The sequence below is a fragment of the Anopheles cruzii genome, chromosome 2, assembly GCF_943734635.1.
Source record: "Anopheles cruzii chromosome 2, idAnoCruzAS_RS32_06, whole genome shotgun sequence".
NCBI classification, from domain to species: Eukaryota; Metazoa; Arthropoda; class Insecta; order Diptera; family Culicidae; genus Anopheles; species Anopheles cruzii.
Genome location: NC_069144.1, coordinates 8,641,154 through 8,664,266, shown reverse-complemented (window position 1 = coordinate 8,664,266; position 23,113 = coordinate 8,641,154). Strand labels below are relative to the sequence as shown.

Genomic DNA, 23,113 nt, shown 5'->3' with positions numbered 1-23,113 from the left:
CAGGCAGCACCAACAGACAGTCCGGCAGCATCCCTGAATTAAAAGGTGGCCACCCTTTCGACGGCAAGCTTATGGGGGAAGCTTATGTGAAAGCGCGATCGCGAACCACGCATCCTCTGGCAGTACTGTGTATTGTTGTGGATGAACGTGTACCGTCGTGTGTACACGACACGGCAGTTCCGTTGCAGTGATCGTAGCGTAGCAGTAGACGTACAGTGAGCAGCCTTTTGTAGCCGGGGCAGTAGTTTTGCGTAGCGACCCTTTTTCTCTCCCAGCTCGGTCTGTCTGGGGAGTGTCTGAGTTGTTTTTTTATATAGGGTGAGTCAAACGAAATGAAACCCGGAAAAATCCTTGTCTATCTGTCCGTCCGTTCGATTGCTTGCTTCTCGATGTGTGCTAAGGTTAAGGTCGCGCTCCTTCGCCTACCTCAAGAGTGAGGTGCATGTGGGGGGCTACCTTCGTTTCGTTTTCCATCGTGTTTGCCTATCAAACTAGTATCTGTTTTCTTTCTGTGTGTGTGTCTGTGTGGGTTGTGTTCCGCCTATTAGTATACACGATCACACACACACACACAGAGACCAACTCGTGCCCTAGCTGCCCAACCGGCAACCAGAGTGTAGTATAGCTAATCTATAACGCTCAACGTTACGCAGGTATCATCTGTTCCAACTTTCCTTCCCTCGCCCCTCTCGGACTCCCTCTCTCTCTGTCTCTCGTATCTAAAGTAGTAGTGGTGCGTTTCTGCTGCCTTCCTTTCTCCGATGGATGATGATCTTGCACAAATCATTGAAAACAAAAAACAAACAGAAAAAAAAAGTTTTCTATTGCAACCCCCGTTTTGTTAAACCACATTCTCCTGTGCCAACTTTTCTCCAATCCTTACGATCAATTCAATAGTTGAAAAAAGGGAAAAATAGAAAGTTATTAATGAAGAATGGAACAAAAATGAAATCAGACTAAAATGTAAAAGAAGCTAACGAAACATAAGCAAGTGCGCGGCGCGCTCTGTACAATTACTGTGAGAAATGAAGCCCTGCGCGTTGCCCATGTGGGGATCAGCCACACGAACCTACCCATGAATCTGGCCTGCTGTGGGACACCACCCCGCTCACGGGGTTCGAAGTCGCATCGAAAAACAAATGAAAAAGAGGCGCAGTAAAATTGGATTGGAAACACGAAAGGAAACAGCTTGGTAGCTTGGCGATTGAAATAAATTAACTCTCTACGATAAATAGAATGTCGTCGTCCGGGAAGACGCCTCCGGTGCCGACGCTAACGTCGTCGTCAACCCCACCGAGCCCCAGCGGGACCACCACCAGCGGATGGTGAGCATCGTGCTGGAACAGCGGGTGCTGGTGCTGGTGCTGGTTGGCGTCGACGGTAACCGAAGGCACCGTGTCCTACGCTAGCTATACCGGCTGATCGAGCAAACCGACGCCCGACAGCAGCCCGCCGTTGGTGGTGTTGCCGCCATTCTGACTGCTACTGCTACTACTGCTGCTGCTACTGCTGCTACTACTGCTGCTACTGCTACTGCTACTACTACTGCTGCTGCTGCTCGTGTTACTGCTGCCATTGCCGACGATCATTGCGGTACCGTTGCTGTGTAGCTGCTGTTGCTGCTGTTGCTGCTGCTGCTGCTGACTCGACTGCTGCTGCTGCTGCTGCTGCTGACCAACCACCATACCGAGCGGTGCGTTCGGGTTGTTCGCCACCACGACAATGCTGGCCGCCGAAGTGGAACCGGCGTTGGCGCTGCTAACGTCCGCGTGGTGCTGCAGCCCATGGTGCTGGGGCGGCGGCTGCTGCTGGACGACAATCTCTTGCTGCTGGTGCCGCTGCTGCACACCGACCGGCGGGATGTCCTGCACGTCCCAGATTTCCTCCAGGAAGCGGGGCAGCTTCCGGTTCTTCAGCTTGAGCGAGAAGCACATCTCCGAGTTCTGGTTGCCGAGCGTCCGCAGCTCGGTCAGGATGGACAGCAGCTTGGCGAACGTGACGCTACACTTCGGGTCGCCCCCGTGCCGGTTGAGGATGTAGACGCGCAGCGTGTCGATGTAGTAGCTTTGGATCGTTTCCACCAGCTCCGCCTTCTCGAGGCCGGGCCGGTCGGAGAAGATGACGATGGCGGTGAGCAGCGCGTACTCGACGTTGTCGACCGTCAGCGAGTACATCTGGCGGCAGAAGTGCAGCAGGTCCTCGATCGTGTCCGCCATGCCGGCCATCTTGTACGAGTCGCGCGTATACGAGCGATTGTTGGCGAACAGAATCGAGTCGGTTTCGGCGTCGTACCGGCGCGCCATCCGCAGCATCATCACCTCACTGGAGCAGGCCTGGGGAACAAAGAGAACACGGTATTAAAAGGTGATCACGACGATCGACCACTTGCATACCTTTAGTAACGTAATTTGATCCTCCTGTGGGATCTTGGTAAATGCTGGCAGTCCTTTCGCGAACTCGACGATCAGTTGTACTGTGAGAATGGTGATTTCCGTTATGTGCCGGAAATGGATTTCGTGTGGATCTTCCTCTTCGTTGGGCGAGTTCTGTGCGGGAGGGATGGATGTTATAAAATAGGTACATTAGAGGGATTCGCTCGGGTCACGTTTCGCGGCCCAGTCTACTAACGATCATTATCCTCTTGAGATCTTCCTCCGACGGTTGCTCGTAGCCATCCTGGTACCAGATCAGTTTGTAGATGACGGCCATCTGGTTGGCCGTCAGCAGAGGTATGTTTCTTTGTCGGTTTTCGTTCAGCAGTTTCTCCGGCAGTAGCTGCGGTAATGGGGAAGAGTCAAAGTGTTTGAGTTGGCCTAGGTGCCCCCCTTCTGTCTTGTCCCGTGCGCTCCACTTACCGGTATAGCTGCGGTGGGCGGCGATTCGCACTTCATCAGCACCGGCAACAGTTCGGCCTTGTAGTTGGCGCTGTTCGTTGTACTGACGGTGGAGGAGTTCGTTTGTACCTTGTCCTTCTCCTTCTGCGCCTTCTTCTCCTTCCGCTTGATGGCGCACTGGTTCTCGGGCACGACGCACTCCGGCCGCATGCCGACCGCCAGGCACTTCTTCAGCCGACACTCCTGGCACTTGCGCCGCATGTACATGTCCATCTCGCACGCGTGCCCAAACTTGCAGCAGTAGACCGCATTCTTCGTGACGCTTCGTCGAAAGAATCCTGCCAAAAGGGGGCGCCGATTATTAGCAAGGACTCGAACCAATCAACCGTTTAGTCGCTTACCTTTGCAGCCTTCGCAGGTAAGGGCGTTGTAGTGATAGCCGGACGCTCGATCGCCACACACCAGACACAGTTCCTCCTGCTGGCGCGGCGCCGGTCCCTTCTTTTGCTTCTTCGCCTCGCTCCCGTCCGGTGTGTAGCCATTGAGACTGCTCGAGGGCGACAGATCTTCCCGTCCTGCATCGAACAAAAAAGTGATTGGTGATTAGTATAAAAAATAACAAGCGTCTGGCAAATTCTGTTGAGTGAAAAAAGCTTCCCCTCCGATTAAAAATGATGCAAATTTTGGGCGAAGAATTATGTGACCTCTCATCTTTGAACTGCACAACACACGCCACTCGGTGGCGACCGCTCTCTCTCTCTGCTCTAGGCGAATAAGTGACAGACATAAATCAACGAAAGTGCGCCTCCCCCCGGGCAGATTTCTACGAATTGCGCGCGACCCGAAGAAAAGACCCAGGTTTTGTGCTTCCTCCAAGACCTTGGGGCAAGGGCAAAAAGATGCACCGATTGCCGTGATAAGAGTCGCGGCGCAGAAGATGACTCACAGGACGGGAGTTTCTAGGAAGACGCCTCCTCCGAAGGAAAGCTCCTTGCGTTGCTCTTGAACTCATTTTCGGACGTCGGATTATGTCGCGGACCAAGGGCCCAGAGTGAGGCGCATTTTTTCAAAATAATCCCAAGGACAAAGTGCAGTGCGGTGTTGTGTTCTGGGTCTTTTCCTCGACCTGGGCCTGTCAGACGACGTGATTCATGCCGTGGGGTGAAAGAAAGCGGTCGTAACGTTGTCCTCCCCAGCCGGCCTCATTATATCATGCGCGAGAAGATGTATTTATTGTGCCACTTCGTTGCACATTAAAAAGAGGACAAAACATGCTTGGCTGAGACCGTGCGGATGCTCTTTTTGGCGTTGTGATTTTGGGGATTTTTTGCTCCCTCCGGTGCATCAGATCGCATTGCTTGCTGAGGTGTCCTCTAATGCCGGGTGGTTCCGGGGGTTGATCACGGGCGCTCGCCACGGGCGTTCCTGTGTTCCTGTGGGGCGCGCGTTCAGCGCAGAAGCTGAAGCTCATTAATTACGAGGGCGAGAGCTGTACATTTTCGGGTGCCCCTGCTGACAGGAACCCGAGCACAGCCCTCCACAGGAATCGCGATCGCGGGGACTAGGAAGTAAAATAACTCCCCAAATGTGACTTCCTTCCACCAGAGATCTCTAATGGCGTTTCTTTAGCGTGTGATTGAGTCACCACCACCACCACCAGCAGCAGCCACGGGGAACATGGGGAATTCGGCCCCATATATCATCGCATACTGTCGCGCATCCGAAATGCAGTCCCCTCCGTGCGGGAAAGGTTGCAATTTTGTCGTCTTCCACCCGAGAGCGCGCGCGCGCGCAACGCATTAGAAACACATCTTCCCACCGTCCCCGCGGGAGACCGCTGGAGGACAGATAAACCATCTTTTTAATGCACAACACACAGTGTTGTCCCGGGCACGGCCCGCGGACTTCTGAGGCGGCGAAAGAATTATTATCAGAGAGCTCGCGCGAAGGTTGGAAATAAAACTGCAATAATCAGTCCTTGTGTGCCCCGGAGGAGCGACCATTGGGATTCTCTTTCGTGCACTGCGTGCCCCACCAAGCGTCGCGCGCAAAAGAACGATTTAGATGAGATATATTTGTGTGGGGTGTCGTCGCGGTTGTTTGCATTCCGCGAAACGGGAAGAAATCTGCAGCACTCCTTCCTGCCGGTTGCCGGCTGCCGGCTGGCCGGGAAAGAAACAGCGACCGTCCGTCCGTCCGACCGCAAAACAGGACTTCGCGCTAATCACGCAACATTTTGGGGGGAAGCGCGAGCGCGAGCGCTGCGTGAAAAATTTAATTCCATTTCGGAGGGCCGCCGCTGAGCCGCCGTGGCTGGCTGGAGGATGTTTGAGACAAATTTACCATAAATCTCGGACCCGACGGCACGCAAGCACATGATGGGCCGCACGCAAAAGTGTCCTTTCACCGGAGTGTCTTCTTTGTTCGTGCTGCGGCGGGGAGCGCCTGGTTGATTTAATATTCACAGTGGTCCGCGGCGGCACTAACGGTGGTCCTAAACCGAGAACAACGAAGAAGGGAGGAAGATCGAGCATAAAGCATTATGCTTTTTGATGCAATCCTCAAACCGTGTGCGCGGTTTGCATCATGCGCTTCTTATCAGTGCGTGTAATCAAAAAATGAAAGAAGAATAATGGGCTAGGATTGAGTTGCGAGGTCAACTCAAGAGTCAGTTCTCAATTTAAATGAAGCTGAAATTGTTTTAGTTAAAGTGCAATTTAAACAGAGAAACTTAATGTTCCCGATTCGAGCAATTTCGAGCAGTTTGATGGTAGATGGAGATCGACCATCGATGGATCAATTATTGCACGAAAATAATTTAAATTGGCCCCCGGGTCCCTGTTAAAATCGGTTCGAAGACGCGGAGCGACGATTGACCAATTATACATTTTTTAAACGTCCATTGGCTTCTGCGCGGCGCAGTCCGAAACATTCCACTGACCATGAAAAGGTACATAATCTTACCGAATAAAAACACGGAAGAGAAAACACACACGCCGCCGATCAGCAATTCTAATGCTCGGTCGGTGTCCCAAACGGCAACAGAGCAGTTTTTTGGCGGTTGTTAGATTTAGGATCGGGCCAGGAGGCCCTGTGGGGTCTATAAGAAAACCCGGGAAGCCCCTGTGTTTTTACGCTACACACAGGGCGCACTTTCCTTGATTCGGTTCATTGCCGTTTTTTCGGTAGGGAACGACGACGGCGACAACACCTTGGAGGAGAGCGTGGGCCTTGGCGTTAACAACACACGTTAATAAAGATGAGCCGATCGGTCGATCCTCTGCCTAGGCGATAAGAGACGGGTCTGGAACGATAGATCGGGTTGAGATTCGACGGTGCCTATGTTGCCTTGAAAATTGAATTACAAAAAAGTCCTCTGGTCCGATGGCCACCACTCTCTCTCTCTCGCGCTCGAAAAGGGCGGCTTTTGGCGTGGTGTTTTGGTGATCGTGCTTATGATAATAGATTTAGCAGAGCTGTTGTGCAGTGTGTTTGTCTAATCGCTAACGTCTGTTCTAGCACCGGGGGTTGCCTTATTTGCTCTGCAACTTAGCATCCATCGCCAGCTGGCCAGCGTTCTGTTTAGGAAATTAACACTCCACGAACGCGTTCGAACGCATTCGGACCTCAACAAAAGTGCACCAGAATTTGCCAAAAAAAAACCCGAGACGAGTGAGAGAAAGAGACCCAGAAGCGGACCATTTCTGCGCAGCACAACGCAGTTCCGACCTCCGCCCTGCACTCTTTGTGTCATGTTTCATGTGGTATTAATTTATGTCACGATAAAGGCCACGAGCAGAGTAAATCTCTGGCAATTTTGTGGGGAGAGTTGTGGGGAATCAGAAACATAACCCGCGATACACGGTTGCCGACCCCCGACCGACCGACGGACGTTAAGCCGAAAGTCACGTAATCCCGTCGCGGCACGTGGTCGTGAGTGCATCAGTTGGAGTCCGGATGCATTAGCTCGGAGTGCTTCTCGAATTATCCCTGAGCTGTGCGCCAATTTTGGTAATAATCTTTACCACTTCATGATGGAATTTTTAAAGGATTCACAGGCAACTTTTAGCGTAAATCGTTGTTCTTAATTGAGTTCTTCCTTTCGGCGTTGCAAAGCTAGTTTCCCAGAAACAAAGTGATGATTTATAATTTAAAAAAATCCACCGCTTTATGGGACCAATTAATTCTGGAGCGTTTTATAAAACTTAACGCAGCATGAAGTCCCTCAAATGTAACCGAGGTCCACAGAAAGGGCATTTAAAAACGCGAAAAGTAAAAAGGCTTCCACCCCGGACATCAGATAAGCGTCGCCGGGTGGCCCCGCACGCAGCCCACGGGAGCGGCGCAAGCGCGACTGCATTCTTAATGATTCATACTGGGAGTGGGGTTCGGGGCCCCAAAGGAAGCGGTCCCACCGCACCACAACGAACAACACCGATTCCGATGCGATAATCTTTATATTTATGAGACGGGAGCAACGCGGGACGGAGAGTGCCGACCGAGGAGGACACTCTGACGGACAGGAAATGCGTTTTAAACGCACAGGCAACCTAAATCACGAGTTTTAATTCTTCTTGTCGCGGCGAAGCGATTCGTGAGACTCGCCGCGGATTGGCTTGGCTTGGTGCCGCAGCTCGCCAAGTTTAATATAAGGCAAACGGATATAAAAGGCGCTTTAGAGTCCCCGGCGCAAGAGAGCCAACGGAAGAATCCAGCTGTTAAGTCATTAGCCCCGGTGGGGTAAAAAGGCTGAGATCCGTGGTGCGATTTTCAGATATTAATGTCGCTCGGGTCCGATCTCTCATTTCAAAGGCAGACGCAAAAAAACTCGAGTAAAAGAGCAAATTTACTAATGAGGGCAATGAATGCTGTTGTTCCCAACGGCGCAACGTAAGAACCTCAACTTATATGAAGAAATATAGTAGTTTGTTTTAATAAAACGTGCAACGTTAGCCAGCCATAACTTAAACAGCCGCCGATTGACCGAGCAATAACAGCGGCTTCAACACACGTAGGAGTCTCCGTGGCGAAAGATCACGCCCTCTTACAGCCTCGCCTCGCAGTCTTCTTTGCGGGAACGACGACACGAGCATCGTAAATCACTGCTTCGATTCCTTTTCGCCCGCGGGAACCAGAAGCAACACAACAATGCTTAGCCCCCCTGTGGGAGGTAAAACGATTAATTTTGCCACCATAAATGGTGCCTCTGCTCCTGATTGAACTGGTTTTCTGGCAGCAAGCAAAGGCGCAGTGTGTATCCTTGTGTGCAACAATGTACATGTTGGACTCCCCTTTTTACGGTTCCCATAAAGTCGCTACCGTTCGGTGATCAGAACAACTTCGGCCATTCCAAAGTGCACCAATTTTTTATGTTTTTATTCTCATATTCACCGCGGCGACCTATTTCAGTTGAACGACTCAATATTTGCAGCTCCTGAATTTTCCGTCGTCAACCGTCGCCGCTGCGGTGTGCTAAAATTAATTGGCAAGTGCCTGGGGGTGCCCCTGCAACGTGTGGCTGAATGCACATCCCTTCCATTCATAACGTGCAGAAATTCCTAGCCCAAGAGGCCATACCACCACCATATTTGTCCAGGTTAATTTAGTGTTTCCCGGGCGGACGACAGAAATAAAGCTGCTCGACGACGACACTGGGCGGCGACACCAGCATCCTCGCGCCAGCATTAGCATAAAAAGAGGGCCACGGAAAGGAAGTGCGAAACGGTCCCACATATGCGACGAGGCGGACGATGATGCGTGTACCCGCGGCGTTGGTGCCGCCCCAGGCCCCGGGTGCGCTGCACATGAAATAAATGCTTGTTCCTGCCCGACGCGAAAAATTACTGTCCTAGGTCGTGGTGGCGACCCGCCCGGTGGTCGGAATTTCTCTCTCTCTCTCTCTCCCCGCGCAACATGGTTCGCGCGCACGGAGTGAAAGAAAACCGAACCGAATGGGGGGAGGGGAAAAAGAAATGCGAAAAGAAATGTGCAATCGTGTCGCTGTAGTGGTGTGCCGCCAGCAGCGAAGAAAGTGAAGCCAATTGCACAACGGACGATGGTGGTACTTGGCGAATGTGTGCGAGAGAGTGTGCATCCGAAAGTGCATGCCGCGAAACAAAGAATTATCGATCGACCCCCGGAGAGGGTGCGCGCTCCCCGAAGCCAAGTGCCGCGTGTGTGCGGGGGATTCGCCGCTCGGGTGGTGCCGCCGCCTCCAAGAGCCAAGTAAGTTACTGGGTTTCTTGGGGGTCTCCGGCGTGCGGATACGCATCTAAAGATAGTCACAGCACACAGCATCGGGCGGCGAACGAACAAGTTCGTCGGCCATCGCGAAGTCCTTTTTTGCTCGCCGCGACTGCTGACGCCGAACTGTCGCCCCGTCCGCCGTCCGGGGTGTTGGCAACGGGTGGCGGTGGGTTGGAGGGTACAAGAAGCTGAGTACACAACAACCGGGGGCTTCTTACTCTCCAGTGGGTCGGTGCGTTTGGGTCGCGGAAGTCAGGAAGCGGATCCACGACGGTGTTTGTGCGTCGCGCGGCATAAATGATAGAAACTTCCGGCATCTCGCGGGGTGCTGCTGGTCCCGGGACGGAGAAGAACCATTTTACTTCTCTACCAACTTTACAACCGAATGTGTGCATTGGTGTTACGATGGGCGATTGGTCGGCACAGTTTATGGTTGTAGGCCGATTCCATCAGCCATATGGATTTATTCTGCCTGTCTCGAGAATTCGCCCCTCGAAAGAGAACCCTCGATAAATTATGCCAATTTCCCCCCCCACAAAACATAAAATAATCGGGAGCGGCCAACAATAAAACCGTTTTTATGATTAATCGAAATTCGGGAATAAAAATGGGACGACGTCGCGTCAAGCGCTGGGCATTATTACATCATCAAATTTATCATCAAATGGAGATGAAAATGAAGTCGAACTATAAACTTGAAGTTAGTTTCATATCAAACAGAATTAAAAAAAGACTGAATATGCTGAATATGATCCTAAACCGGTTAATCAATTGATAAATTTACAAAATAATGAAAAATTAAAGTCGTCCAAGTTTTCAGCTTCAATTTCGACGAGAAAACCAATCAGCCAAAATTTCTCGGTAGCGTACGCCATCGGACCTTCTTTTTGTCACCAAACAGTCACTTTCTGTGGGTGCATTGGCTTCTCTTGCACGACGTGTGGGTTTTCCCAGCCCCAATTGAGCCGTAATGACGTTCGAAGAGTAAATGAAATAAAATAATACAGTTTGACTACTTTGGAAATAAATTTTTAATATTTCCCAATTTTCTGCAAGCATATAGTGTCCTGTTTTGCAATTGTCAAAGTTTTTACTAAATGTTCACTATTTCCAGAATAAAGTTTGACGTTTTAAAAATCGACTGATCGGAAGTTTAAAATCCCAAGACAAGATGTCACGCCTCACGTTAGTGCGTCAGTGATTAAATTTACGTAAAAAAGTGCCCATTGATTCAGTAGAACAGTGAACAGAGCCAGAGGCCGTACAACAACTACCCCACCATCACACGATGCATCCGAAGTGCCCTCGTACCCACTTCGTGCCCGCATCACGACGTTGGCTACGCTTTAATCTACCGGCAACGACTACGACGACACACTAGTGCCCTCCATGCAATTTATCATCGTTCACAGCGCTGCAGAATGCAACCGGCACCACCACTAGCGCCCCCCACACTGGCCACTACTGTTGCTGAAGTGCATAGAGAGCGCTCCGTAGAGGCGAAGGAAAAGAAAAGGACAACAAACAAGAAACACCCAACATGCGCCGCCCCACAGGACAGGACAGAAAATTGCCAACACTCGTCGTCGTCGTCGTCGGGGCGGTCTCGCTCGGTAATTTCTGTACCACGTTGTCGACGTCTATGATGTCGTGTGGTTACGACGCCAGAATATTCTCTCCCACAGACCGCCCCACACCAGACGTTGGAGATTTTAAGTGGAAAGTGAAATGGGACGTTGATTCTCTGAGGCCGTCCACGGCCACGCCGTCGACGACGACGACGATGAGGGCAGTGTGCGTCCTTGACTCCTGACGGTACCCTGCTGCCAGCACACAGAGGATGCACACTTCTGCAACATCATGCACACAGGAGAGCGATTCGATGATGCGCTCCCATCGTATGATCGTAGTAATCACCTCGTGCACACACCAATTTGTCTATTGCTCGCACACCACCACACACGAGCAGTGCAGTTGCAACTTCTGAATGGACCCGGGCATCATCCCTATCACTAGCTGGCCCAACAACACCAATTGAGGATGCATTTTGTAGCAGCCAACAAAACGAAAAGAGCCACACGAAGATTTACGGCGAGTTTTTCGTGGAGCACCGCCACGACGACCCGGGTTAAAACATTGGCCTGAGGTCGCCTTTTGATCGCTCTTCCTCCGCAAGATGTAGATTAAGGTGAGGTCAGTTCTTCTCCTCCGCTGCGGGAAGAGTTGGGAAGAGTTTTCAATTTTATTTTTAACCTCCGCCGCCGTGAAGATCAAACACCCTGCACGGAACACTCCGTGGGCGGCGGTGCGCTCGTGTATGGGTCCAACTGCAGTTGCTCTTGAACGTCACGCACCGTGGGCATCGTGAATGAAACTTAATCTCGGTGCACGATCGATTGGAATAGTTGATCGTTTCTGGGGAGCGGGGAATTCCGCAGCATGCTCCGCAGACACAGCACAAGTGCCGTCGATGACGCCGACGAGGATTCGGTTACAGGAAGATGAACCGTCTTTGGATCGGAAGTGCGGATGGAATCGTTTTATGGCTCTGGTCTTGGCTCTGTTTCTGACGTCTGTGTCTGCATTTTGTAACGAAGGACAAACTCTTCAAGTTCTGTTCAAGTTGAACAATCCTTCCGTAGACGATCAACAACATAAAACAAGTCGATCTATGCCTTCGTTGGTTAGGGGGCCGCGCACCTCAGACATGCTGGTCAAATTATCGGCATCGGCCCAGCTCTATAACCGGTCCGTGCTCCGGGGACCGGCAGACTTGGAAATGTCTACACATGGCCTCCAGATGGGGGGCTTGACTACGACAATCTTTTGACGTGACTTTTGCTCGAGTTTCTAAAAAGTTCCAACGATCAGCGTCTGTCACCCCAGCGCCGCTGGTGCAACTTGCCGTGGCTACCAGTTTTCCTAAGACAATTTTCCAGCACACCAACCAAACCTGTCGTAACAGCGCCTAATGATGGGGCGCTCTCGGACTCGCCGGATTGCAAGCCGCCCGGTTGCTGACCACCATAAGTTGAGCACGTGAGGAAGCACTTGAATGAGCGCGCGTTGCGCTGCCCTGTGTACACCACATATTGGGATATTTCCATCCGTTCCGAACCGCTTCTAACCATTGAAGGGCAAGCGCGCGCACACGAGATGCCACGCCGGATCATGATCATGATTGGCCGCCTATCGAAGAAAACGAACTTGAGTAATCGTTGACAGGTTGAGACCGAGGGTTGAAGCAACTTTAGGTACAGCGAATCGTGCGTCAGCCGCGTGCTCTGGTTTGTGCCCAGAAACTGGGTGCATTCTTGGCGGTCGGCGATCGCCCTTTCGTCACGCTCTAATCCACGTGCTGTGATCTGTTTTTCTAAACAACACAACAGGTTTATATTCAATAAATCATTTACAGGGTCCATTTTGTCTTACAACAAAAAAAGTAACAAACATTTATCAAACTGAAGACCGATTCGATCAGCCACCAAACGACAGACACGACGTTGAATAGAACTCTCCCGCAGACGCGCGCCAGTGTCCGCGCGCTAATCGGATCGGAAAATATTAGCAACAATGGAAAGGCAAGTTGAAATGGCAACAAATGGAAATGTGCCGAGTGAGATGCTGTCAAAATACAGGACGCCCCGGGGGGAATCAGATGATTGATGTTGCGCAAAAAAAAAGGAGGCCCAAAAGGAAAGTGAAACGGATCGCGCGCGATCTTCAAAGGCTTGTCTTTGAGAGTGGCGCAAAAGAAGCAACACAACGCAACACACGATAAAACACGATTTGCGATTCAATTTGGTCGGCCGGCGCAAGTGTCATGTAGAAAGCCAGTGCCGCGGAAAGATCGAAGGAACGATCACACTTTGTAGCGATCATTTGTTTATCGTAGCGTTAGTCTTTAAAAGTATCTCAAATCAGTCTTTTAAAAGTTAAGTATTTAAGCTTCCGAAAATTGCGTCACTTGCCATTTATCAAAAATAAAAACAATTTGTTTGTTGCGCTTTTCGGCGGTCAACTCTCTCTCTCTCTCTCTCGTTCTATGTGTTGCTAAAATTATCCTCGCACTTTGGTCACACGGCCCGGGGGTCGGGAGGGACCTTTCGTTTTTCCTTTGCGTCCCCGCGCCACATTTGTGTTGACATTGAAAATCTTCGCGTCACCGACTTGTGACCGAAAAAAACGAGTGACCATCCCGAGAGTTGCATGAAAATGATTTTTTTTGTTCGTTCGCTTAAGTCACTTCCCATTACACGCGGCAGGAAAAATGGGAATACTGTGTTTGTAGCAGCGGATCCTTCTTCGAGTGTGGGGACGTCTCTCTCGCCACCGGACAGCTGACACACAACGCGCTGTCCTTCCGATACTTTTTTTTCGGGGGGCGTCAGTTCGAAGCTATTTCAGCTATTCGCCACCGACCATATCATCACTTAGCGGTACACATTCTTGGGCACCAGTGTTTATAACAATATCAAGTGTAAACGAAGAGCATATCAACATATTTTCAATTGACAGACGGAACATCGAGCTAGCGCATGAGAGGTGAGCGCAGATTCTGTATTCCGAATGTTCTGAATATAAATTGTTGTTCCTTTTTCAGTAAAATTAACACCCTTGTTAGATCACCCTCTAACGATTGCCATTTTGAGTGCCACAAGTATTTTTGAAACGTTCCGCCGAAGATAAAGATCGCAGAGAATGCATTCTAAAACAATCTGCATCACTCTTCAAAACCGTGGCCGACTTCAAAAGCAGCCCATCGTTAAAATTAAGCCAACGACGTGGAAAAGATCCCCGAAACACACGATGGTGTGTCGGTGGAGAAGATATAATGAAGTAATTTGATGATTCATTTCAAGGTTGTAACATTGAAACACAACACTTTGGGCGTGCTCGCTCGTCAGATGCGTGGCGATTATGCTTTTGATGCAGATTTTGCATCCCGCAGAAGCGCAAAAAGGGTGCAGCATTATGCTCTGCTCCGATCGGTGAAGAAAACTCAATCCATCAACCAGCCAGCCAGCCAGCCAGCCAGGGAAGCAACAAAGCAAAGAACTGTTCCTCACGAGAACGGCGCTTGATTGGGGATGAAGTGAGCGCCGCGAATCAACACAACACAACTCTTTCACAAACTCTGGTCGCGGCGGTTAATGTTTAATTAAAAGTATTAATGTTGCATGCGGAAAAACATGCGGAACAGCCGGGTAAAATAATTCAACCAAACAAAACAACACGGATTCCAAAAAGAAGGGGCATTGGAATTTCAAAAACTCAGAGAAGCAAACATTTACCCCAGGCCACCACAAGAAGTCGGCCATAAAATTGTAATTCGGGATGTCGTCACCCGACTACAACACAACAGCCCAGCCCACAGCGGGGTTTTTCGTTGTTGTCGTGGTGAAAATGATCAATAAAATCGCCTAAATATGCCCGCATCGATGCACCGCCATTAGCATGATCGTCATCCTCATCATCATCATCATCGATTCGCCCCTCGGCCCAGAAGGAGGTGTTGCTGTTGATTGATTCTTTTTTTTTCTTCGGTTCCTCCATCGAGGGGTGTGCCAGCCACTCGCAGGGGCGATGACGACGTTTTAGGAGCGCAGCCCAAAAGTGCATTGACACCCGCCGAAAGTCCAAAAAGTTCGCCAAGTCGCGTCCGTCGTCCGCCGCCGTCTGCATTTGCAGCGCGAGAAGTGACAGGCGGGCTCTCTTCCGGGGGCCGCAGGGAGACAACAACCAACGCCTCTCTTCGCCGTCGTTGCATTTTGATTTTATGTTTTTATATAGCGAGTTAATGTTATTATTTCCATTTTTATTCCCGGCGTCGGTGGCTTGGCGACCCGACCCGGTGGGGCGGAGGATTCTAAAGAGGGCCCCACACATAAAATGGCCACAAAACGAGAACGGGGAAACAACTCATTTCGAAGTCAATAAAATATCCTACAAAATAGAGGGCGCATTTTCGGCGCACCGTCAGGTCGGTCGGTTGCTGTTCCATGTTCCGCGCGCAAAATGCGCCTTAGACCAACGAAACGCAACGAAACTGCAACTGGGCCCTCCCGGCTCCGAAGAAAAAACAAAGCCCACTTTCTGGGGGACCTCCCCATTCCTTTCGAACCACCATTTTCTGCTCTAAAACGATTCGCGCCGGCCGCGATTTTTGCCATCTTTTTCTGTTTGGCCATAAATAAGCGAAGACTCACCGCTACCGCTACGGCGCTATGCGTTTTCCGCGAGCGGCTGCATCAAAATTAGCTTTCGTTCCTAGTCGGCCGCCGGCCGGCCGGCCGGCCGGTAGTCGCGGCCAGAAGTGTCAGAATTCTGAAATTGGCCAAACGTTGAAGTTTTGCGGGCTCGGGTTGTGTTGTGTTCGACGCACAAACGAACAACAACAAAAGTGTGGACCGTGAATTTCGCTTTAATTGAATCGTTTGTATGCGCGCAGGAAGCGAACCTGTGTAGTGGCCGTCGTGCCCGTGAAAACCCCGGCGGCGGCGACGCGATGTTGTTGACCGTCACGCGGCTCGGCCCGGTCGGGTTTTATGCATTTTTGACGCCACCCACCGCCGTTCGCGAGTTTCTTCTGCAAGCTCTTCGAGAGAACTACGTTTTTCTTTTTAGGGGAAAATGCAAATGTCATACGAGTGAACAACATACAAGAAACATCACGTAACAAGCTTCATCTGATAGATAAACGACAAAATATTGAAGACGAAAGGTCCCCATTCGAAAAGTCTTCACTTTGTTAGTTTCTCAGAGAGCTAATTGACCGTGAATGAAGTTAGTTTCGCTTCGGGTTTTCCGCCCAACTACCTACGTGTTTTGACCTACACCATGTTTGACACCGGATTCGGAACTCGGTCTTAAACACGAAAGGATCCTCATAAAGCACCAAATGGCTTCCGGTGGCTCATACGCTGCAAACCAACGGCGCATGAAGAGGAAACACAACCTCAGCGTCGATCGGAAGCGTTGTTTTCTTGATGAAATTTGTAGATTTGGAGCGCGTTTTCAAGGCTTTCCTAACTCCTTTTCCTATTGCTCATTTTTTGGGGCCCATAGTTTCTTCTTTAGTTCTGTTCGGTGTAGTTTAATCGTGTTTAGCTTTTGTATGCTCATTTGATTTGCTTCTATTTGAAAGCTTGTTTCATAATCCTAATCTGCTCCTTTTGCTGTTTCCTGATCATTCTCATTTGCGGCAGAGCGTGAAGCATACTCGATGCGACTCGAACCTTGATCTGACCCCAGCTTTGTGTGTGTGTGCACATCACGAACCCGGCTGGCACGGTCCAGCAGTGATGGTTGAACCGACGACGGTGATCCATGACTGTTTTGGACTGTGTTGTGATCGTCGGCCGTTGGTTGCCGTTCGATAAAATGCCCTGACGGCGAGACGTGGTGTACGCCAACATAAATTAAATGGCGATCCAAACCCAAAACCCCCTCCGGGCAACATAAGCGTGAGAGAGAGAGAGAGATTGAAAATAAAATTACATGAAAATAAAACCGGCTACACGGGCGAAGGGCGCGCGCGCGCCGGCCCCGTACATATGCAACACACAGCCCGGTCGGTCCGGAGGCTTCGCGGGGTACGCTTCAACAGCATCCCCACTTAGCCCCCGCCGATAGATAAGATCGATCTCGAAGGCGAAGCAGCTGACCTTGAATCGGAATATATCGAGCTCTTAGGCGAGCCTCGAGCGAGCGATCGAGCGACCGCGCCGAAGGAAGGAAGTTGTAAATAGTCGAGAGCGCACAGAATAGTAAAAGGAATCGAGGCGCGCTCTCCTCCCGCTCCCCACTCCCTGCTAATTCGTTCCACATATCAATTTCTCGACGACCACGAAGAAGGTTGCTGAACGAACGAACGGAGCTGAACGGGCCGGCTGAAGTCGACGGCCCGGCGGAACGTAACTCATTAGGCAAAGCGATTCCGAAAGGAAGTCCGCGGATACGGCCAAAAAACGCGCGGCCCAAGATTATGCAAAATCTCGCGAAGCTGATCGCGAAGATCAGCTTCCACCCGAAAAAGGGCGGAAGCTGAGATCATAATTTGTAGATCTCGTTCGAGCAAACTGCAACCACCCCGCCGGCAGAAACAGGTTGCAGACCCCTCCTGAGAGGGGCGTGGGGATCCCCGGTCAAGCGAGCTAAACTTTGACATTTTTATCACCAATAATCTCTTGTTCGCACCGTCGCGGGACGCGACCGCAGCCTTTCAGGGTTGGAAAACGGAACAAGTTTTGGTCAGGTTTCTCCTGGCAGGACACAGAGAGAGAGACCTCGCCGAGCTGGAGCTTGAGCTAGTGCAGTGCACAGTGAGCAGTCATAACCAGATCGCTTCATCACCGCGGTAAATCATTGCACGGCTAGAGGCCGCCCCGCCCGAAACAGGTTTTCTGAGAGGTCTCTCTGAAGGATGATAATGGCACGAAGATGGTATTTTTGGTCTCCACAATCGTAACTGCGTGTACTGCGTAAGTTCCAAAATCTCAATATCGGAGATACGGACCCCCAAGGCACTGTGAAGTCCCCGATCCGGACCGGACAGATCGCTAACCGATCGAGGCTTGTGGGGGGCTTTGAAATTAATTTGTCGTCACAACCTGTACCCGGGGGGGGCGCAAGTACACTTTACTTTTAATTACTTCTCGAACTCGTTTGGCTCTCCAACTCTCTCGGCCGGCCGGACGGACACATGACGCAGGTCTCTAGGCTGGCTAGCTGGCTAGGCAAGCGAGTCTAGCAATAAGATATGGCCAGATAAATGACCCATCAACACAAGTCATAGGGCTTCACGCGAACGCTAGAAGGAGACGGCTGTGGGCTGCACACAGCCTGCGCGTGCGTTGGTGTGCGTGATGACGACTGTGACCCTTGCGTGATCCTTTCCACTCACGTCTTACCTGCTAGCCGTGAAGTGACTTACTACCCGATTCGAGACATTTAATCCAGTCGCCGAGCCGTCGATCTGCGGTCGGCGGGGCGAGATATTGAGAAATGGACTTCACCTTGGCCAGATGGCGGCGGCCCCAGGTGCCCAGGTGGGGAAACGAGAGACTCCAGCAAAACGAGTCGATCATGCGTAAGAAGCAGCTTTCAGAACCCCGTCGAAGATCGCTTCTGACAGCCAGCCTGAGCGCTGGCTCTTATCCAATCATGCGACTGGCTGTTGGGGAGCGTAATGTGGCTTCTTGTAGGCCGCGCCGGCCGCAAGACAAGAATTCAAATCAAGCAGGAAGCAGCACCGGCGGTAGGCGCAAATGAATCTTCTATGACTTGCGTTCATTTTCGAAGCTAAATGGGTCGATGATGCCGCCAGACTCCAAAATCCGCACCAAATAGTCACTCGCATTGTGAGTGCATAGGCTTCTCTTGCACGACGTGTGAGTTAAATTAAAAGACAAGTAATCGACTTGTTTTAAAATTCAATAATTTTAAATCCAAACATCAGATAGACCTTCCCTATATAGAATAGACTAGAACTCTCTTCACGGACGGTCATTTCCCACTACGATCTGCAGATCGGGGAGGTCCAAGACACAAGTCCGAGACTCTTCCGCATACCACGCGGGGCCTAAGCCCATCATAATGTCGTAGTTTTATGTCGATCTCGGCCCGTCCCCGTCTTCCGTTTGTATCCGAATCTATCATCGACCGGAAGTGGAACGATTTCAACCATGACTAGCGCAATAGGGAGTGTATTAAGAGATGCGCGATCCGGTGATCGGTCTAAGCCGGGGAACATCTGGGAACTGGTGGAGTGTGTGGATGCATTTCCAACGCACGCAGAACATGGCCCACAGCTCATCATCATCATCATTAAGCGGCGGGCAGAGCGAAGACACATACAGATACCACAGAGTCCACACGCACATTAGTCAACCGGAGTCGGCGCATCTCGGAAGAAGGAAGTACTTCATCGGGGTGCTACTCAAAACGAGTCGCGGCACACAAAGCTTTTATGCTCGCTTAATGGCCTATGGCGCAATGTGATCGTGAGAACGGTGATCGTCGTGTAGCGGACACCGAAACGACTTCAAGATTACACAGTTCGATCTGGAATTCTGATCCGGCGAGTGGGTGAGCGGTTAGGCGTTTTGGTCACCAGATTTCACCTTTCTGGAGGGTCGGGGTCTCGGTGTGGAACGGGATTTCAGTGATTGCAATTAGTTCGAAATGTTGAGCAGAGCCATGGGATGACTTTACCTTAATCCTATTTTCTGCCACACATTAGTGTCTCGAAGGCCAATTAATCGTTTTCACGTGCCCGTGCCTGTGCTACACAGAAACTTGTTCACAAAATGCATCACGCACCACCCAAATGGGTTGCATTTGGCGGATGCAGTCCGCTGCGCTACACAGAATTCCGCAGAACGTTAAACAATTTGTAAACACACGGCCGGCACGGCACCACCATCTGCATTCGGTGGCGTGCTGGTGGTGGTTATTACAGAAAAGGAGTTTCTGCTCCGTTTTTTGCACACCAGAGAGCCAGAGAGGAGTTTGTTGCCCGAACCGAACCTCGGTTGAGCCAACGCATCTCCCGAGGGGCTTAATGACCAAAAGAAAACAAAAAACTCCTCGCACAAAGTGTATCATAATAAACGCGAGTGGCTGGACCATTGGTCGGAGATTGTTTGCACTTCCTAAATTCAAACACCATCCAACTCGAGAGCTCGAGCCAGACGGTGTTGGGGAATGCACTTCTTGGGTAAACGAAAAACAGAACTGCATGTTGCGGATTTGCCGTTTTCGGACTGCAGCTTTGAGGGGCGCAGCAGCAAGCACGACGAACAATGAACTCGATTTTGCGTTTGGCATTTTGTTGCAAATTTTATCATTTTAAGTGAGCCGTATTATCCAACATTTTAACCAAAAACAGCAGAGCGAAAGTTATCGCAATCGTCGCCTCTCAAAAAAACACGGAGAGTTTCAAAACCTAATTTATGGCGCCAAACCGAGGCACGGAAGTCCATTAGAACTCTCGTCGTGGACACGTCGCGTCGTGCAGAGCGGATTAAGACGATGGCTTCGGCTTCGCATTTAAGTTTATTTTATTTCGTTAAAAATAAGTGAAACAAAATAAGCTCAAATGACATAAAATACTTTAAAATAGCGAATGTCAAACGAACTACAAAGCAGTGGGTTGGCGAGCACAGGAAACAATTGAACCATTTTTAATTCAATGTCCTACTGTTGCGGGCCTAAGACAACGGACCATTGTGGTGGGGCAACAATGTGGGGACCTCCATCTTGCATCGTCATGATCTCGTTCGTTGTTGGCCACAAACCGCAGCAAACGGCGCGCTTCGGTCCGGAAAGCAATGATCTTCTTCCTCACGGAGCGCGCGGCTCCGTAAGCCATCTTCTATTGTGTTACGGCATGAGCTCCCGGAGTTGTGTCTATAAACAGGAAGTCTAGCGCCATTCCTTCCGTGCCCCTTTCCGTGGCCTTTTGTTGTATAGGAGAGGGACTCGGGGGGATCACTGGGGTCTGGGGGTGGAAGAGTAAACAGTCACCGAAGGAGTCACCACGCACCGCAAAGCGATGTACACAATTGCACTCCTCAACATAGAGACGCCCCAGGCTAGAGGGCCTACGAGACATTGAACCAGAAGAAATAAACGGCCAAGACGGTGGCGTTTCAAGTGGCCCGGGGTTCACTCTGTTGAGCGACGTAGCCCCTAGGTTTGACTAAATAATTAGTAACAGTTCTTCGAGTGTGCACTTCACACACAGGCGCTGCAGTAGGAGGGCTGGCGGCTGAGAGGCCGTCATTGCATATACGGGGTGATCTATTGTCGGTTCCAGTGGCCCGAGAATTAATGGATCTCCCGCGGCGCTCCATAGAGGGCAGGTATTTGCGCTGTTTTGTTTGCAGTTCTCGTTTATAGTTCCAGATTGTGCCCTCCAATTAGCATAGGCTTCAACAAGTTCCTCGACCTTCAAAAAGGGCACCGCGGCGGTAAGTAAGTGACGATCGGTGAGAGGGAAACCGGAGGATCGTCAACCCGTGACGCCGCTTTACATAACGTACCTCTCGAGCGCTGCTGCAACCTACGATGTCTATGGACCTGAGAGGGCGTACGGACCTGAAGTAGGAGGCACTCCGTAGGTTGCGATCTATTCATCGGTAGACCCTGGGCCTCCGCGAACGGGTCTCTGTCTCTCTTTCGCTCTCTAGGGGTATCCCTTCCCACAATGGAGCGGTAGTTGGGAGAAAAGTTGTTACACGCCGTGCGGCAACCTTGCCCTTTGAGCGTTGCGGCAAGTTCAACAATGCAGCTGAGCGAGCCCCGAGGATCGGAGATCACTCGGAGGTGTAGTAGGAGTAAAGATCGTGGCACTTCTCAGCGGAAGCCTGTAGGTTTCTATGGGCCCGCCGACGCCGCTGATTGTCCGCTGTTACGCGAACTTCGGGCGATGCTATCGCCCCAAGTCGTGTTGGCGATGATCGTTCCGGGCCGGTCATTCGCGCCCGGCACGTCACGTGCACGTGGGGATGGCGCGAACGTAGAACCGCGTCCAGAGCGTGTCGAGGTCAAATCCGCCTTCCGGGCAGATGCAGTTTTCCCTTTTCCGTGCCCGAACACGCAACCAACGGCGAGGCATCCGCGATCGTTGCCACGCAGAGGGCAACGGCGGGGGGTTGTCGAACTTGAACTGGAATTTCCGACACGAACCGCTCGGGTTAGATCTGATAGCGCGAGACGTTACAGATCTTGGACGAGAACAACGATCACGACGACGACGATCTGCTGCTGTAATTACTAATCACTGACGTCAAACGTGGGGCAAAGGTGGGCATGGTGTGGCGCAATGTTTAGACTGGCGAGCCAGCCAGAGCCAGAGCCAGCGGTCGGTATGGTTCTTCGATGCGATCAAAGATCGGGGCTGATCGCGGTATCTCGTTAACGCAAAATTAATTTAACAACAGCTTGGATTGGATGTAAATTGACATTCAATTAATAGCAACAGTCGCTTGATGAAACTTAAGCTATCAGGTTGTTCAATAAGTTTTGCGCTTTGATAAGTAAAACGCAAATGAATGGTTTGAAATATACTCTACTATTCAGTATAGTCTCCCTGAACATTAATAGACTTGTTCCATCGAAAGAACTTTTAGGTCTGGAAACAGATGGAAGTCGCTAGTTAGCAGTCGAAACAGAAACCAGTTCAGTCAAAATATTGCTTACATTGCCCAATGAGATACACTGCCTAGGGTTTCTACTAAATCTCTTTCAGTCACTCGACGATTGACCAATACGATCTCTTGTATATTTCTTACGATTTCTTACTGTTGTTGCTGTTTTTGGACGTCCTTAACGTGGATCGTGTCCACCTTTATACTTTACTAATTGAAAAAGAAAAGTCTTTATTCATAATTCTTACTAAGACGACTATTAAAATCACTAAACTTATTGAACAACCCATTATTCACGACTTCTATGTTCAAAATCATCTAATAAATAAAAGAATGGCACATCGAACATTTAGAATAGAGATACAAAGCAAACAATTCAGATACGACGGAACCAGCGGAACCATAAAAGAGCGTGCTCCTGGGCACTCAACATCTCGCAACCGACATACCGGATGGACGGGTAATGGGGATAAAAAATCGGCGACGGCTCACGCGGAAATGTACTCTCGCGCGCGCGCGCGATGTATCGCATTATTCCACTAACCAACTACGCTCGAAACCCGTATACCGACTTTTGCCATCTTCAGCGAGCTGTACACTTCATGGCTGGTCCCAGGGCCTGCCGGAGGGCGTGCGGTGCGGGGTCCATGATTACTTCCTCTCGACCTCCGCGCGCCATTTGCGTCCGCGGACGCGAAAGCGAAAAGAAAACGAAAACTAGACTCCGACGGCGCCGCCGCCGCCGCCGCCAGCGAGTCGTGGCTTCAGAGCCACCCGCGGAACCTCCCTCTCTCTCCCGTGTTTTATGGAGGGAAGGCCCGCAAGTCAAGAGGTCCTTCGCGAACTGAACGTCACCAGCCTTCGCTAGGATACTTCGCT

At 50.8% G+C, this 23,113-nt stretch overlaps 1 protein-coding gene across 1 annotated transcript in view; it reads right to left on the bottom strand.

Annotated features, from left to right (window-relative positions):
• Positions 1-1,301: 1,301 nt before the first annotated feature.
• The window catches only part of LOC128277775 (ecdysone receptor-like), a 45,422-nt gene continuing 23,610 nt past the window's right edge, over positions 1,302-23,113 (bottom strand). The window contains exons 3-7 of the mRNA XM_053016297.1: positions 3,236-3,409; positions 2,856-3,172; positions 2,629-2,775; positions 2,394-2,546; positions 1,302-2,333 (exon numbers count right to left, since the gene is read on the bottom strand). Of these exons, the coding sequence (XP_052872257.1) occupies positions 1,410-2,333; positions 2,394-2,546; positions 2,629-2,775; positions 2,856-3,172; positions 3,236-3,409 (1,715 nt within the window). The 3' untranslated portion in view covers positions 1,302-1,409. The remainder of the gene's footprint in view (positions 2,334-2,393; positions 2,547-2,628; positions 2,776-2,855; positions 3,173-3,235; positions 3,410-23,113) is intronic.